Below are 18,055 nucleotides of genomic sequence, written 5' to 3' on the forward strand. Positions count from 1 at the left end.
GTGGGACACTAGTTGTTCTTCTGATGCCATATCAGTCCTGTGTGTAAATAATTGGGCTGTGCTGACCTTGCCCAGGGTCCTCCTGGGTGCCCGGGGTGGCATCCCCAATGAACCCCGCCATGGTGGGTCGTGAACCCGACCCATGGCATAGTACATGGGAGTACCGATGGGCCCAGCAGATAGTGCCAAACTTAGTTGAGACTTCCCTAGTATGTACAACTGTAATACCCCGATAATTCAATTTAATTTCCGATGACATTTTGGAAATGATTTCGTGGTCGTGGGAGAAAGTACGAAGCTTGGAGGAGTGGTGAAATTAGTTCGAACGATTTTATTTCGAAAACGTACGTTATTTAGGGGCTCGCGAAAGTTGACTTTTTATACTTAGGGAATTTGGGAAAACTTCCTTCATGAAAGTTGTAGAGCTCTTCGACACGATCGCGTGCATATGCGGAACGCAAAAATCGGAGTTCGTATGAATTAATTATAATTTTTCGAAAAAGTTCCAGTTTTGTATAAAGCTTCCATTTTCGGAAATTCCAAAAATATTTTCTTTTTTTTTCCATTTTGGAAACTCAGTTCTCTTTTTCTCTCTCTTGAGCCGCGTCGGCCTCTTCCCTTCGCCGGCGTCTATCTTCCTCTTCCGGCCATCTCTGGACGAGCAACCACGTCTAGCAGCTTCGCCTCACTCCTCTGAAGCCATCTGTGGCAGCCTTGCATGGCGGCGCGGCCTGTACCGGCGGCGGGGAGCTCGACCCGGTTTGTTGTCGATTTTGAGTCAACGCCGATATCTCGAGTTTCCGCCCACCAATCTTCAAGATTCTTGGCTTGTTGAACTCGTCTCAACCTTCTGATCATCCTCCGAGAAGGATCGCACTTGGGGTGAACGTTTTCACGTTCGTCGGAGCTCGCCTCGATTTAGATCGAAAATCACCTGTTGATCCGTATATCTCGAGTTACAGACCACCTCTTTCGGTGATTCTTGAAGCAGTGAGTTCGCCTCGAGTTACTGAACGAATCTCCAGAAGGAATCGAAGCGATTTGTTGAAGTTTATACGTCGAAATCATAGCTCGCCGGTTTCTGCAAATTCTCGCCGGTTTCTGGAAAAATGTCGGCCACCTCGACTGTTCTAGGTAATTTCCGACCAATTCCTTTCGTTTTCAGACTTCATGCTAGTTATGAAAGTGGATCAACTCGTCATTTTGAACAAGTTTGTAGTTGACGACTTTTGCATCGGAGGTGGTTGACCGTCGTTGACCGCCGCGTTGACCGCCCACTGACCGCCGCTTGTGGCGGCGTATTCGACCATATTTCGAGTTTTTATTATCTAGGTGATGATCTACGCATCCTTACGAGCGTTTTGATATATTACAAGGTCATTTTAGAAAACGTTGATAAATAGTGGATTTACGTTTTGACGTTACTATTTAACGTTTTTACGTTTTATCTTCGGTTTACGATCCGCTATGATCCGACCGTCAGATTTACTTCAAATTTGAATATGTTGATCGTATGACTGTCCCGATGACTTTGTGTGGTCACGGGCGAAGATCCGACCGTTGGATCTTCGTATAATTGTGAAATAGTAATTCGGAAGGCGATTCGTGAAAATCTGACCGTCGGATTTTCGTATAATTTTGAGGAGATGTTTGTTAGAGTGATTCAAGAAGATCTGACCGTTGGATCTTTGTGATAATTTTGGAGGATGATCCTAAGGGCGATCCGTGAGGATTCGACCGTTGGATCATCATATAAATTCGATCTGACCGTTGGATCATCATTAAATTAGAATCCGACCGTTGGATTTCCGTATATGTGTGGTTTATGAATGAATGCTAAGTTAAGATCGTATCTGACTAGGTGATTGACGGTTTGAGTTGGTGGACGATTGTGGATTGTATTTTGAGCTGTTAAGAAGACGCAGCGGGATTAGAGGTGAGTAAATCTCACATGGTTCATATTACGAACCAAATGTCGTTAATTTCTTTATTTATATTGTGATTGAAGTGAAAATGTGTTGGAATTACATTATATCATGTAATTGTTGTTTTTTTTTGTGAGAAAACATAAGTGAGTTGAAGTGTAACATTTGAGTCAGATAAGACATTTTTTTTAAATGTTTTGATCTACGGATCTTGTCACAAGTGGTGACTGAGGCAAGATTTTCGTAAGCGTGAACCTTGGCCAAGGTGACACATTACGTAAAATTCAGTTAGAGCTCTAATCTGTCTGCCATAGTATGACATGAATCAGCGAGTTGGACTACTCGGGATTCATGAATACAGTATGACATGAAAGTAGAGAGTTGAATTACTCTTGATCATGAATACATTTTTGAAAATTTCTAGTATGACATGAATCAGCGAGTTGGACTACTCGTGATCATGAATACAGTATGACATGAAAGTAGAGAGTTGAATTACTCTTGATCATGAATACACCTTTATTATTTAAAATGTGTCGAGTGGAGACTACGATGGGCACCCCAACACCTCCACCCAACAAATTCCGGCCACCGAAACCATGAGCCAGCTCTGTCGCTGCAAGGCCGTCGCCACCAAACTCTCGCACCCCCGCCGAGAAGCCGCCACCATCCTGTCCCCGTGAGACTCCGTCCCAACCACCAGCAGAAGCAAATCGGGTCAGATTTCCCCAACCAGTCGCGCCCCCGTTATCGGCCCAGCCAGATCGCAGTAGAATCAACCCCAGACCTCCGAAACCCAACAGAACAATCCACCTCGGATCCCCCGTGAAGCTTCGACAAGAACTCAGATCCAGTTTTCGGGCGTTAGCTCCCAACCAGAGCGGACGGTCACCGGATAATCCAGCCACCAAGACGTCCACCACTGCATCCTCCAACCGAAACACTTGGTTGACGGCAAAAGGAGAAAGAGAAGCCCCAGGCCAAGGTGACTTCCCATATGAACAATCAAACACAGCAAGCAGCAAGAAACAGAGAGCCGCAAGGCTGATGATGACCATGGCCATCGAGGTTTGGGAATTTTGGGAGTTTTGTCGACAATGGAAGACTGCCGAGTAAACCCTAGCAGAGCGCTAGGTCAGAGGAATTTTTCAACAAGATCTAGTCCAGTGCCTTAACGATTAGTAATTTGGAAGAAAATTTTCAGAAGTGATTTACTCATGCATACATAAACATCTAACGATTGATTTGCCGTAATCTAATCGAAAAGTGAGTCTCCCAAACCGTTGATTAGAAAGTCCTTAACTAGTCCTTAACTCATTAAAAGAACTCCCATTAATCAGGCAACAAAACTGACAATAAATAGCAAATATTAAACATAAGAATTTCAACTTTTAACGTCTTTCACCATTTTTTGACAATCATGCGATTTAATTCAATTATCAAGTAGCAAATCGTGCTCCACAAGTTAACAATTTTGCAATTTGACAACTATCATAAATGAATGGAAGTCCATAATTCGTTCATCTCTTTCTAATTCATTCATCTCATTTTCTTGATGTTTTCTTAGTTCTCACAATTTTATAATTGCTTCTCCATATCAAGTTGGTAAAAAATAAGCTGTTTGAATTGAGCTCATTTCAAGTTTGTAAGAAATACACCTCTTGAATTAAGTTCCAATTTTTTTTTATCATTTCCAGATTCTCAGTTCTCACAATTTTATTTCTCGCGAATAATTGCTTCTCCATATCAAGTTGGTAAAAAAATAAGCTGTTTGAATTGAGCTCATTTCAAGTTTGTAAGAAATACACCTCTTGAATTAAGTTCCAATTTTTTTTTTTTTATCATTTCCAGATCAATTTATAAAAAAAAAAAAAAAAAAAAAAAAAAAAAAACCCTTAACCCACCCCACCCTTCCAGATCAATCAACTCTCTTTACTCTTTTGATTCTTGAATTTTGTCTAGAATTTCTGCATTCTCCTCTCTGTACAGAGAGAAAGTAGGGAGAAAGCCATAAAGATCTGCAGTCTTTGTTAACATTGACGACAATCGTTGCCTCGATGATATAAAGCTTCGAAAATTCTGTCTTCAGTTAGGATTCATAATAAGCATGACTCCCTTGAACAACTCCAACAACTTCTCCATATTTTGATTTTTCTCTATTTTAGGAAAAAATAAATCTTTTTTGCTCCAACAAATTTCCTATAACTATCCCTATTTTAGGGATAATGAGGAAAGAGAAAACAAAATTCTCTAAATTTACAGCAATTTCTAAAAATTTAACAAAGAATTATGAAGATTTTAGAGATTGCTGTAAGATAGAGAATCTATTGGAGTTAGAGAAGAAAAATTGCTTAAAACTTTGACTTTTGCTTCTCTATAGTACAAAAATTATAGGGAAGCTGTTGAAGTATGATGCCGAAACTTTGAGAACTAGAGAATAAAATGAACAAACCCTCGACAATGGATTGATTACTACAACACAACATATAACTTTCTTAATTATATAATAAATTTAATCCAACTTTTCTCGCAAACGGTTGAATACACTTCCACCAGAAGTTCAAACGTCAGTTCAAGCGCCTATATAAGTATTATTTTCTAAAATACTCGTACAGATAACAGATAACAGATAACAGATAACAGATGACAGACAACAGCCACTGGTTTGATTGCTCAAGAAAAAGCCAAGGCCAAAGCCAAGGCCCCTCTCTAGTCCTGCAAATAGAAGTTGATGAAATTCATTACAGGAACAAGACAATATTTGAAAGACAAATCAAGCAAATAATTAGGATACTAGAGTATATAAATTCGAATGCATGTGAAGATGCAACGTGACACAGTTTTGTTTGAAATGGATGACATCTTCGGCAGGTATTTGCCAGATTCAATATTAATAATCTGTAAGCAGGGTTATGATGCTGCTAGAAGTTGCGGAAGGGATAGCAAATGTACGTTGGAGGGGTACATTGTCACTAACAATGATACAGAACCATAATACATATAGGTACCATTGTCTAGTCCTTGAGAGATACCAGTCTTATGTATCCAAGGCAAGTGCATTGCACAACCCACATTGGTGTGCCCAAAATCATGGCCCCTTTATCAGTGGTTCTATGATCTTACATGTTTGTAGATACTTGTTTCATGGTCTGGTTCAAGTAACAGATCTAGAAGAGCTATTATTTGTCTTCATAACTATGTAGAGAATGTAATATTTGGCCCCTTTATCAGTGGTTCTATAATCTTACATGTTTGTAGATACTTGTTTCATGGTTTGGTTCAAGTAACAGATCTAGAAGAGCTATTATTTGTCTTCATAACTATGTAGAGAATGTAATATACGTACTACTACGCAGCAGGAGAATCAAAATCCAGTGAAAAGATTACATACCTCATCATCGTCATCATCGTCGCCACCATCTTCCTTGCTCTTCTTGAGGCGTGTAGTACCACCCTCCTTGACAATGGGTAACTTCATGGCCCCAAAGGGAGTATCAACATCGATATGGCCTTTGAAGGTATAACCAGTACCCTTACCCCGGATCATATCCCAGAGCGCAGAGCCAAAATCCTTTGGCCTGAAGGTAATAGGAACGTCAACAAAAGTGATACCCTTCTTTTCAAGGTTGGCAGATTTGGAGAGCTCAGCGCCTCCAATGCTGACCTCGCAGAGCCAAATCTCGTAGTCTAAAGCATTGAGGCCCAAGTCAAAGTCATTCATGTTCTCGAGCTTCAAATGGAGCACTGCAACAGTTTCTTCAAAGGAGAATTTCTGAAACTTGATTTTGTCAACATCAACATCAGGTTTGTAGGGGATGGGGATCTCTCCAGTTTTCTCAACTGGGAGAGTGAGCCTGCCAAGAACAGGGACATCCACAATGAGATCAACCTTGATCCTGTAGGGAATGATGCTTCCAGGCTGGATATCATTGTAGGTGCTCTTGATGTCATCGTAAATCAAGTGAAGTGGAACTTTGACAGTCTCTTCTCCATGGGCCTGGATTGTTCCAGCGTCCGGGATCAATCCGGACACCAGTTTCCTACCATCACTTTCAATCAAGTAGTTTATGTCAATGAGCGGGATGGGCACCGGATTTGGGTTCTTAATAAGCACATCAACCACAATCTCTGCCTTCTCCAGATTTATGCAAGGGATGTGAATTGCAGCGACATCTGCAGTCGGCTTACCAAATCCGATAGCTCCCTCGATCTTCTCGCCAATGTCATGAATGAAATCCTTCACCTTATCTATGAAGCTGTCACCCTCCTCTTCCTCCTCCCCATTGTGTTTCCGCTCTTTTTTCTCCTCCTCCTTAATGCCGCGATCTGATCTTTCTGAGTCATCATAGGATGCCATGGAACTAGTTTATAGGTCCTTGCTTGCTCGATCAACACCTTTAAAAGAGTTGATACGTACAGATTAGCAACTAAGCTCAGCAAATGATTATCAATCAATGAGTGAATACAGATCATAAAATCAATCATCGAAACGATCATCTACAAATGCAGATCTAGTACAAGGGAAGAATAAAGAGATTTGAGGAAATTTTGTTACGATCTAGCTGTACGTGTACACACACACACACACAGAGATATATATATATATATATATATATAGAGGTGAGAGAAGATGAAAGCTACATATTTCCAGACCGTTCCAACAAACTCTGATATCATAATTTTAGCGGCAGAACCAGAACAGTTAGAACTAGTTTTGGAGACTTTGGGTAATTGAAGGATCCCTTTATGTATGTATTAGATCTAGAACTAGTTATCACAATCTATCTTTTGATCAATCAGTAACAGTAACAAGCAAGCTATCGATAGATCAAAACAAATCAAATGAAATGTTGACTTTTGGAATGATGGATGGAGATCAATTCTTACCGGGGATCGATCGAGATGAGCAGCAGGCGCACAGGATCAATCAAACAAAATGAAATTTATTTGAGTATTTTACTACTTAGCACCTTAGCTTAGCAGTAGGAGCAGGCCAGCAGCTAGCTTATCTCTCAACTATGGACTACACTTATATATATTCAGGGCTCGTCTTCTCTCATGAATGAATTTCACCAATAATAATTGCTGATTAATCTTCCAAATGGAGCCTAATAATAAGTAAGTATTGCCATTACATCCGCATTCTATCTACAGACACAGGTGAACTGGCCCCACGTACACGTATCACAATTTATTTTCTCCTTTTTCTTTCCTTTTTCAAAAAAGGATGTGGCTTGGATATACTAATGCCATCCCATTCTCATTAAAAGCGGCTTGATATATTCCAAAACAACAAAATTATCGTTTAAAACCATTATAGTTTCATTTTTGTTTAAGTAAATCCAGAATATGTGTCTGGCCCAAACTCGAGGTTACTTGCTCTAGTTGTAATATGGTTATGAATTAGAGATATTCACGGAGATATTCATAGATATCCGATTAATTGTACAATTATTATATTTCCTTGTACAACTCTGATTCTATGTCTTGTAATCCTCTATATAAGACAGCACGCCACGTCAGCAAGGAGGACCCACTGCCACGTCAGCATCAGTGTCACGTCAGCCTCCGGTCAACGACTTTTCCGGCCACTTTTTCCAGTCAAATTTTCCGACGACCTATTTCAAGGTATTTTTTTACTAAAAGTTCCCGTTTTTTTTCAATTTCTCTTCTTTTTCGGGGACTTGCAAACTCCCTTCTTCTACCCCCCTTTCTTCTTCATAGGGGAGACCAAATTAAGTCGAACTGTGGGGGTTCGTGCTCACTCCAAGCTTGGAGCTTGTAGAGTCCTCCAAACTTAGAGTTTGTTGAGATAAAACGATCGACCGCAAACATCATTGTTTCAATCTAATCTAACCCCTCTTGGAATTGAATTTCTTGGAAGCGACTACGCTCGGAAATTCCTAATTTCTTGGAAGCAACTACGCTCAGAAATTTTATTGTTTTCGTGGTAGCTTTTTTCGCTCCGAAACTAACCATTTTTCTTGTTCTCTTTCAGGATGAGTAACCTGAACAAATTGGACTTTGCTCAATTGGGAACAACTAGCTCTGGATATCAAAGGTGGGTTTGTGATGTCCGCCAGCATCTCAAGGTCGATGGAATCATGGATACGATTCTCGAGCCTAGCCAGGACGTGCTAACTGTTGAGCAAGCTCAAGCTTTGGAAGCAAATAGAGCAGCCTTAGAGGCAAATAAGGCGAAAACTATCATCCTAATGACTCGTTATATGGATGATTCGCTCCAGTACGAGTGTATGAATGAAGAAGACCCCAGAATACTGTGGGTCTCACTCGAAGAAAGATTTGGCAACGTCCGTGACTCCCTGCTTCCTGACCTAGAAGTGAGATGGCATAGCCTCCGCTTCTGTGATTTCAAGTCAGTTCTTGACTACAACCCGGAAGCAATTCACATTAAATCCTTAATGGAATTCTGTGGTAAAGAGATCACAAATGCGATGTTGATTGAGAAGACTCTCTCTCTACCTTCCCCGTCTCTGCATTGATGGTTGCTAAGAACTATCGAATTGATGTTACTGCAGGACAGATCACAAGGTTTCATGAGCTCATTGGAGCTATGAATGTCGTTGAAAAGCATGACAACATCCTTGTGAAAAACTATAATTCGAGATTCGTGGAAACATAGCATATTCCATAATCCAATTATAGTTGCGCCCCTAAGAGAGGGTGCCAAGAGCGAAACCCTAATCTTAGTAATACTTCTGGACGTTCTGGTCCATATAATCGCTCTGCTAAGGAAGGTAACCGCCAAAATAGGCGAACACGAAACCGAAGAGGTCAATGTGGAAAGAGAGAGGGAGGCAACGCCTTTGGTCATGTTGGTGGCGCCACCAACACTAAGAGTCATCTAAATGACGCTTTCAAAGTGCCTCAATCAATGGAGTCTGAGCAAAGAGATGTATGTTCTCGATGTGGAGTATCCGGTCATTGGGCACACATTTGTAGAGCTCGTGAAGAAATTGTCACCGCCTACAAAGCATATTGTGAAGCAAGAGAAGCTCACTATGTGGAACAAGAAGGTCAAGAAGATGATCTAGAGTGAAGAATTGAAGACTACAAATCTGGCTGGGATCAATAGATTGCCAATTCTGTTTAAGTCTTTATTTTTCCAAGAGATGTAATAGGCAATTGTCATATATTTTTGTAGTAAATGAGAATGGTTTAGTATTCCTTCAAAGTAGGCTCACCCAAAGTAAGTGTGATGTCTAGGAAGGTTATGAGATTAGTGGTACTTCACGAAGTGATTCGTGAATGTATATGGATTGGATCCATAGTTACGCATGTTCGAACAATTGTGGTTTAAAGTCTACCACAGATGAGCCTACGTGCATATAGGATAATGCTGCTTGTTTTGAAGCAAAGCTACATCAAAAGCGACCACACCAAGTATAATCAGCAACAACAAACTCTCCTCAAGATCAAAGTGAACTAGGTTCGATCTGAGAACAGTATGGCAGACTTGCTCACTAAGTCATTGCCTAAATTCCACTTTCGAGAAACATGTTGGTAGCATCGTTTGCTGAAGTTATCCAAACTCCAATGACCATAGTCGTCAGGGGGAGGTGTCTACATGTATGGTCTCGAAATGTGAAGGGTGTGTTGTGCTCTTTTTCCCCTTCGACCGAGGTTATTTTTGTCCCACAGGGTTTTTGTTACTCGGCAAGGTTTTTAATGAGGCAACGAGAGGAGCACCACGTTTAGGCGACACATGGGGGAGTATTCAAGTAAATCCAGAATATGTGTCTAGCCCAAACTCTAGGTTACTTGACCTAGTTATAATAGGATTTAGAATTAGAGATATTCTCGGAGATATTAATAGATATCCGATTAATTGTACGATTATATTTCTTTATACAACTCTGATTTTATGTCTTTGTAATTCTCTATATAAAGAGGCCCCTATTATCAATGAAAGTACGACTCAATTCTCTCCCAATTTCAGTTTTCCTTAAACAATTTTGACAATATCCCAACTGTTTTCGAAACTAAATTATCAAATATTGATAATAATCATGTCACAATTGCCATTATATCTATATCTATATCTATATAGCGAAGGTGAAGCACATTGTGATGGTTTAGAGGACAGGTGACCCAAGTCCGAGTCAAGTTTAGCGACCACCAGAACCGATTCATCACCACGACAAACGTCAAGGGATCAGTCAGGGAGGCAACATCCTTAATTTCACTAAACTATATCTCATTTTCCAAAATTTAAAGGTCATGACATTACAATAGTTGGACTTACAAGTTACAACGATATTTTCAATCACCATGACAAAGGGCGCCTAATAAAATGTACTTATCTGCCTTTGTTTCGTCACAATATCACATTTCCCCCCTCTCTCTGACCTTCGTATTGCATACTACGTCTAAAGGTGCTCCTTCAAAATTTCTCTTAGGCAGTCTAGCTGCTCAAACCCACCTTCAAGTTCTTCCCACTTCAAAAAACAGACAAGCCATTATGTTAAAAAACCATACCTAGAAATTTGCTAATGATGAATCAGGAACTTCAAAATTTAGTGGTTCTAAAACTTAAACAATTGATGCAATGATCGAGTCAATCTGAAATAAAAGTCAAGCTATGTGGTTTTAACATGTACCTGTGCACTGTGCACCTATGCTCAGCACAAAGAAACTCAACAAGATAAATTTCTAAATAGTCCATGGATGTGAGAACTCACCTCTTGATGAGACAAAGACACAACTTTCCAACCAGCAGCAGTTATGTAGCGGCGTTTGAGTATAGTGTGTCCCAAGGGAACCCCTGCACAAAACAGAAGGTGATCAATTTGGTTAGAAGAGCAATTATTTGACTCAAATGAACCCAAGCAAACAGACATGCCGTACTATTACATTCAGGATACTCACCAGTATTTCTTGAGAAATGAGTTGGGCCATCAATCTCCATAGCAATCTTCTTATCAATTACAACAGCATCCACAGTGTACCCGTCCACATCATACTCTTTGATCCAATCAAGGCCAGTGCTAACAAGAAGATGAGCGACCTCCTTTTGAAAAGACGAAGTCATTTTCTGATTAAATCTCTTAGTTTTACCGGCACGTGCTATTTTCTCCTCAAGATCTCTCTTTAAAGATAAATGAAGATGTGGGTACTCAAGCTTCAAGCACTGGTTCACTAGATGAACTTGAGAAGCAAACATGATATCCTCCCTATACTGTTCTGAAATTTTTTGCTCTTCAAATTGGCAAAGAGTCCTCCACACATGGGAAAAAAAACTGCGGTCCATTTGTCCTAGAACAGCATAAGACCACGCTATGTTCCCAAGCTGATCCCTTTTGAAACTGAGCACAGGAGCGTGTGCAATGCCATTGATGTCAAGATCTCCTATGTTGTCCACACCATTTTCTCGGTTGAAATTCGATTGTTCTTTGTTTGGGCAGCATATAAATTGGTTTGCATCTTTGAAAACATTATCTAAAGATTCAAGCAAAGGTTCAGCAGACTCATGTAAAGAAGCAAAAGCCCACAAAACCTGAGCAAGCTCTTGCTCTTGGAAAGTGTGAATTATAACTGATGCCCTCTTTGATAACTCAGGAAAAAGATCAGAAGCAGAGTGCTTCATGGAAGCAAAAGCACCAGCGATATTAGCCACATTCTGTGAATTAAACTCCCCAACCTTGGTTAAGGCCACCTCTGCAACTCTATCCATTTCTGACAAGTAAAGCAGCTCACCTCCTATCTTAGACAATGCCCACGAGATATTAGAAATACCTTGAGCTGAACACTCTGGTAAGGCTGTCATTGCTATTCCTACAAGCATAGACATCTCTCTTTGACGAGCAAAAGCCAACCTACGTGTCTCTAGCATCGAAACTTTCTCCATGTTCTTAGCAATTCGATGAAGAGCAGTGGCAATGTTCAAAGGAGAAAGGGGAGAGGGACTCAAGCCTTTTCCCACAGCCATGATTGTCTCAGCAGTAACCTCCAATACTTCTTCTGCAGTTTGTGCTTCAACAATTGCTTTGTTCAAGTTGATTTCTTTCTTACGATCAGATGGCCCTGAGAATTGGGAAAGCCTCTGAACAAAATCTTGCATGGTCTTCTCCTTTTTCTCTTCAAACATCCCACCTCCCAGCATACTCACAGTACTTGTTAAATCGGAAGAACCACCTAATGCATCTATATCTTGCATATCAAAGTCTTCCTCTGAATCAAAGTCTTCTTCGACTTGCTTGCTTTTCTTGTTCATTTTGTTTTTCGTCACCAGTTTCTTCTTGTTCTTTTTCTTTTTCTTCTTTTTGGTAATCATATCTTCCATTCTATGAGACCAGCCCTTGGCTTCAATCGACTTTAGAGCAGTCTTTCTTGCCCTCACACACCAATCCATGCCCTCAGTTTCTTGAAGCAGCCTAGATGATGTAGGTTGGTTTTTCGTCTTCTTGTCAAGCTCTCCAAGAAACTCCAATTCCCAATCCGAATTACCTCTTTCTTCTTCTTCTTCTCCATCACCATAAACACTTGTTGAGCTAATGGCATTGAAGCAATTTCTTCTTGGAAAAACCAGGTCAAGTTTTTGGGAGAGGAGCCCAGTTTTTGTCACGGGAAGCTTGTGAGCAATTTCGGGTTTCAAACGAATTTGATAAGAGAAGGCATTAAGTAATCCTTGCATGTTTACCTAACAACATTGAGATTTGAGAATAAAAAGCACAAAGCTGAGAAAGTATTCTACATGTCAATTCTAGGCAACACTTGATTTAGTGAATTAAAGGCAGCAAGAGAAAATCAAATCAAATCAAATCGCCAATTTTATAGCAGCAAACAGAAGATACCCAAAAACAATACGAACAAGGGCTACGCCAGCCTCTTTACTCCGGCAACACCTACGGATAACCGGAGAAACTGACTCAGCAGCATGTACCATTTCAAATGACTCGCTCGATTTAGCATTTCCATAAAAGCACATGAGACAAGTAGGAAACTCACCACTGTAATGTTTGTTTCGAGTTGATTTTCAACTTTGGGATGACCTGCTTCTGCTACTTCATCTTCATCTCTTTCGGTTTTCGTTAGGATAACAGCTTTGCACCCACGCAGGCGCAGCTTTTCTCTTTAAACATTCCGGATCCGGCCCACAATAGCTAGCCCACTTTTCAAGTTACCCCAAATACTACTGTTTGTAGCCTTTGGGCTTCGCTCAGTTTCAGTTTGACTAGTCAAGTGATTTTCAGTCACTATTATTATTCGAAAACGAACATACACCTAGGGATGGCAATAATCCCCATCGGGTAGGGTACCCATCGGGTATTCGACCCTAACGGGGAGAAATTCGGAGGAAATCGGGTAACGGGGATGGGGATCCCCAGTATTCGAATTCTGAAATCGGGTACGGGGCGGGGATGGTATTTTGATCCCCATCCCCGTACCCACCCAATAACAATTATCTAAAATATACATATATTTATTATATATTTTTTTGATATTATTTATAAATAAATATTTATGTAAACTTCATCTTTTTGTCAATATTTAAATTCTGTCAATATATTTTTGATATTATTCAATTTACCTTGTTGGAGTGAATGAGCAAGTTGTTAGGTTACACTAAGCAGTTGATTGTGGAATTTCTTTGTCGAATGCAAACTTTTATTGTTCTTTTTTAAGCGAGACTTGTATTTGTTTTTGTTTGATTGAAATAAAGAATTTATTTTATTTTGACGTTTGATTTTAACTTCATACTTTACAATCAATAGAGCTAGAACACCGTGTATATGAACTTACAGTTTAAATCAATTTAAATACTTGCATTGCCCAACTTAGTGTTTTTTCTTTGAACCAATTGTCCATTACACGTATATTATATGGAAAGATTTAGAAGCTAAAAGTTGAAGGGTGGAAATAGAAATTGCAAGTAATAAAATATTGTGGAATGCATGCAGTAAAATGGAGAAGAGGAATGCAAGCCAAGCAACGAAAAGAAAGAAAAGAGTGTGAAAATTACACTCCAATTATCATTTATAAATTAAAATGGACAAAAATATAAAACAACGTTTGAATAATGTCAATGTGCATAGGAAATAATGAATGAAGTTTTATTTCATCTCACTAAGTCACTATTGGTAAAAGAATGGGAAGCTGTTTTAGAATTCTCAGAGAATGGTGCCATCTGGGATTACAGCACTATTCCCTGACGAATGACATAGCCATCGGTTTCTCTGTCCCCTTCCTGGGCATTGTCTTTGTTAATGATCTGCACAAAAGACAAATCCATAGTCATCAAAAGCCTCAAGCTAGCCTGCTAAGTTATGAAGAGGTGATATGCAAATTAATATTTGCTATATTGGCTGCCTTCTGGAATCACATATATAGGTCTATGGATGAAGGAGAGGTTGTAACATATAATTAACAGAATGCTATAGAGTCTGTAGTTTGTTCTATATATATATATATATATTTCTTTTTTTTCAGTTTGCAATTAACTTATCTGACCAATGAAGGTACTGTGAGAACACCTTATACTTTTTCTATTACTTGCATTTCTTAGTAAAAAAAAAAAAAAAAAAAAAAAAAAGAGAGAGAGAACACCTTATACTTGGTACTCAAAGCATGCAAAGTGCTATTAGCTTATAAGATTCATACCACTACATTCTTGCCAATCCTTGCATTCCTTATTTGAGTATCTTCCCCAATTCCGATGGGAATGTCTGTGCCTTTCCTGTTTTCACTATCTTCTGCGTTTGGCTGTGAATAGATGTCCTTTGTAGATATAACAGAAGCAACAACATGACTAGAGGAATTTGATCTTAAAGTATGCATGTATTAATGGGACTGCCACAGAAATGAACTCCAAAAAAAAGTAAGTAATGATTTTGATTTCAATCGTAAAAAAGAAAAATGGGATTACTGCAGAACATTAATTAAGAAAAATAAGTGATTTTGATTTCAAGTACATAACTTCCAGACACCCCCTAACTTGTCACAGAAGAAAAACAATATATGCAGAGATGAGAAGCCTCTTACTTGATATAAAGTTGAACCCATGATCACTGAATCCTCGATTATTGACCCATTTCCGATTCTTGTCCTCATACCAATTACTGTACCTTTGATCCTGCAACCCTACACTTGTGCAAGTCCAAAAGTATGTTCCGGAAACATGCAAGACCCAGTCAGTCTAATCGCGGACTATATTGATCATAGTTAAGAAGAAAATCCATCATACTTTATGTATTAGTTATATCAATGCTTGTGCTTACATTAAGAATGCAACCATCTCCAACTACACTATTTGTTATTACAGAATCAGTTATAAGAGTTGGAGGCAGACAACGACGCAAAGTGTGGACTGGACTTTCTTTATCACAAAAGCTGCTATGAAATTAAAAAGTAAAGTTTATGTTAGTCGAAAAAGGGTCCAAATCTAACATGAACAAAACACTAGGACATTCAGTCTTTTCCCCTATAAAAGTTACTGACTTATATCCCACGTCTGTACTCTTTGTACTTTGCATATTTGCTTGGTATAATGCTTCAATATTTCCTCATGTCCTCCCAGTATCCATGAAATGCATAAGCTTGAATCTGAGAAGAAAGAAAGAATCTTTAGTACAAGTAACTGTACACTGAAGCAGCAAAGGCTACAGAGAATTATTTTACTTGCATATATCACAGGAGATACACATTATGTATGTTTATAAAAGGCAAGACCTTCATTCCAATGGATATGGCACCGGGAATCACTTCAGTTCTAAAGTCATTTGCCTCGGGAAAATGTTCTTCTAGGAGCCTTTTCAATGCATCTCTGTTGATGAGATAGATTCCCATACTTGTGATGCTACTTAGAGCAGTATCGTTGGATTTCCTTGAGCCTTTGGCCTGAAATTGTTCCTCTTGCAGAATACAATAAAAGAACTATTTCTGGAAAGAAGTGTGCTGAATACTACTCACTGAATGATTATCAATTAGCCCTCCCTCCAACTTCAATCTGAACTCTAGAACTTGATTTTCAGAATTCACATCTAAAAAGCCAAAACCCGGATCATGAATTCTCCTAGCAACTGTGATGTCTGCCTTATTGTTTCGATGGGCCTTGATGAGTTCCTGGTAGTCCATTTTGTAGAGATGGTAACCAGGAAGGACCAAAAACTCAGACATTGGATACTCTTCCAGCACCCATAGGCATCTTCTAACAGCATCAGCAGTTCCCTAAGATCAAGGTCTCAGTAGCTTTAGGACAGAAGAGGTAAAACTTAAAAGTATCTAATATAGGTAGTAAATAAAACTCAACTTTCAGACCTGAAACCATCCATTATTATGAGAGCTTTGATATGCTGCAATTACTTCAACAAACCCCTCATTTCCAAAACCTAGTCCAGAATAAGCCCTGGAAATGTGGGAATTAAGAGAAGTCGAGTTAAATTGTGTCAGAGCATATATCCTGTGTATATTGCTGCTAATGCAGTTGCTCACAACTGCATCAATCAGTCTATAACTTGCTGCGATAGGTATGGCTCCTTCTGATCTTCTCTTTGTCAATGGATAGAGTTGTGTTTCTGGCCCATCCCCAAACACAATAGCTGCCACACTCTGGTATGAATAAATTGAAATTGTACAAATGTAATGTAATTTGGAGATGCCTTATCAAAAACCATGTTAAAAAAGAAATGATTGCATTAGTGTAGATACAATATATTATTATACCAGCATAAGAGAAAGCAGCATTAGGAATGTCTTGTCAAAACCAATGTATAATTATCAGAAACCATGTTAAAAATGAAATGATTGCATTCTAGATACGAAGTATTATGACAATTGACCAGGATTAGTGAAAGGAGGCGTGAAAGTGTGAAAACTAAACCTCAGTTTGTTGTAGTATTTGCAGGATATAAGCAGGAAGTTAAACCTGATTAGCCGGGGGAAACAAGACAGAGGGATTTTGAGTTTGCTGTGAATTGGATACCAACAAGCTTGGAGGAACAGTAGAATGAAGCTTCAGTGAACGTTTTTCATGATTACAATAGTCTGATCGAACGATAATGGGACGCTTTGTTTGAGTACTACTACTAACAAGGGGGGGGGGGGGGGGGGGGGGGGAGGAAGACAAACCTGCAAGATCACCATGACAATGTAGAAGAGCAACTTGCAAATTAATGCATATTTTGATCTTTCAAGGCATATATTGCTTCCCTTCCTCCCAACTGAGTTAAGATTAAATAGAGAGAACAAGAAGGGCCGGAATATTTTGTTTTCTTCCGCCTCATGACTAGTGAGGAAATCTTCCTTCATGGCCAGATGTTAGAGTCTAGACACAATAAAGAGGCAAGCATTTAGTTTTTGAGAATATCATTTTTCTAATGAAGATGTCACTTAACACATGAAGGATGCCTGATATCAATGTTTTCTGCTAAGTATGTATAACTTTGATTCTAAGCTTCTTATGCCTTTTGTTGTTTCTTTATTCTTTTCAATTGTGCTCTTTGTTTCATAAGACTTGAAAGTCATTCACTAGGACTACTGCAGCGACAGCTTGTTCAACATCAAAATGCCGACTGCAAATGACCTTTTTACCCTAACACCTCTGTGCATTATATAATATGGTATTGGGAGAAAGATTGCTTGAAACGATAACCTAGTGAAGTCTGCTTTCCTTTTATTCTCGCGATGGGGGAGGGAGTAAAAATGCTTGGAAATGCAGCTTGAAGCGTTGTGGTGACTGTTGGGATTTTGGAATGAGTGGGGTTGAAGACAGGCATTCGCCGAGCTTTTATGCATCTTCCTGAGGTAGAACAAATTATACTATTAAAATCCTGTTAAATATGTAGCAATTAAGCGTATCGATCAGGACTTCACACATGCATAGACAGATTGATACAAATCCAAGTAAAGCGAGATCTTAAACATATTGGAGGAACACTAATTTTGATTTTCTTCTTCATATTTTATGTGTTGAGGGAATGTAAAAGCGACAGAATGTAATTGAGCTTATCAGTCCGCTTTTCTCAACCCTCTCAAAGCAACTGAGCTCGGTGTCCAAAACTACTCTCAAATTATTGCCCAGCAGTGCCGATAGACAAACTGTAAATCTTCAACACTTCTTGGTTTGATACTGTCAGTTAGTCGCTCCTTACCAAGAAACAACTTCTCTTAGA

At 39.3% G+C, this 18,055-nt stretch overlaps 3 protein-coding genes across 5 annotated transcripts; all 3 read right to left on the minus strand.

Moving 5' to 3' along the window:
* Positions 1 to 4,394: 4,394 nt before the first annotated feature.
* Positions 4,395 to 7,025, minus strand: LOC133707905 (uncharacterized). The gene is made up of 3 exons (XM_062133366.1): positions 6,813 to 7,025; positions 5,317 to 6,320; positions 4,395 to 4,640 (listed from the first exon to the last, which is right to left on the minus strand). Exons 2-3 carry the CDS (start codon positions 6,280 to 6,282, stop codon positions 4,635 to 4,637), a joined length of 972 nt encoding a protein of 323 aa, XP_061989350.1. The 5' UTR covers positions 6,283 to 6,320; positions 6,813 to 7,025; the 3' UTR covers positions 4,395 to 4,634.
* Positions 7,026 to 10,122: 3,097 nt separating this feature from the next.
* On the minus strand, positions 10,123 to 13,031 carry LOC133707915 (RAP domain-containing protein, chloroplastic). Of its 3 annotated transcripts, XM_062133372.1 has the most exons (5): positions 12,894 to 12,997; positions 12,740 to 12,790; positions 10,815 to 12,585; positions 10,628 to 10,710; positions 10,123 to 10,384 (listed from the first exon to the last, which is right to left on the minus strand). In XM_062133372.1, exons 3-5 carry the CDS (start codon positions 12,577 to 12,579, stop codon positions 10,316 to 10,318), a joined length of 1,917 nt encoding a protein of 638 aa, XP_061989356.1. In that variant the 5' UTR covers positions 12,580 to 12,585; positions 12,740 to 12,790; positions 12,894 to 12,997; the 3' UTR covers positions 10,123 to 10,315. The 3 variants fall into 3 exon arrangements, with proteins under 3 accessions (XP_061989356.1, XP_061989359.1, XP_061989370.1); XM_062133375.1 differs by lacking the exon at positions 12,740 to 12,790 and having other exon boundaries at positions 12,894 to 13,031; XM_062133386.1 differs by having other exon boundaries at positions 10,815 to 12,790; positions 12,894 to 13,002.
* Positions 13,032 to 13,884: 853 nt separating this feature from the next.
* On the minus strand, positions 13,885 to 17,676 carry LOC133726896 (inactive glucose-1-phosphate adenylyltransferase small subunit 2, chloroplastic). The gene is given in 11 exon segments (XM_062154530.1): positions 13,885 to 14,091; positions 14,094 to 14,157; positions 14,547 to 14,663; positions 14,928 to 15,026; positions 15,164 to 15,275; positions 15,384 to 15,448; positions 15,450 to 15,488; positions 15,615 to 15,782; positions 15,855 to 16,112; positions 16,203 to 16,493; positions 17,013 to 17,676. Coding segments are annotated over 11 exon segments (1,428 nt in total). The 5' UTR covers positions 17,193 to 17,676; the 3' UTR covers positions 13,885 to 14,056.
* Positions 17,677 to 18,055: the final 379 nt, after the last annotated feature.

The sequence above is a fragment of the Rosa rugosa genome, chromosome 1 (genome assembly GCF_958449725.1).
Source record: "Rosa rugosa chromosome 1, drRosRugo1.1, whole genome shotgun sequence".
In the NCBI taxonomy this organism is placed as follows: Eukaryota; Viridiplantae; Streptophyta; class Magnoliopsida; order Rosales; family Rosaceae; genus Rosa; species Rosa rugosa.

Coding starts and splice junctions, on each gene's coding strand:
- LOC133707905 (XM_062133366.1), bottom strand. CDS start 6,282: ATGGCATCCTATGATGACTCAGAAAGATCAGATCGCGGCATTAAGGAG.
- LOC133707915 (XM_062133375.1), bottom strand. CDS start 12,579: ATGCAAGGATTACTTAATGCCTTCTCTTATCAAATTCGTTTGAAACCC. Junction 10,711..10,814: donor TCATTTCTCAAGAAATACTG/GTGAGTATCCTG, acceptor TGTTTTGTGCAG/GGGTTCCCTTGGGACACACT. Junction 10,385..10,627: donor TGTCTTTGTCTCATCAAGAG/GTGAGTTCTCAC, acceptor TGTTTTTTGAAG/TGGGAAGAACTTGAAGGTGG.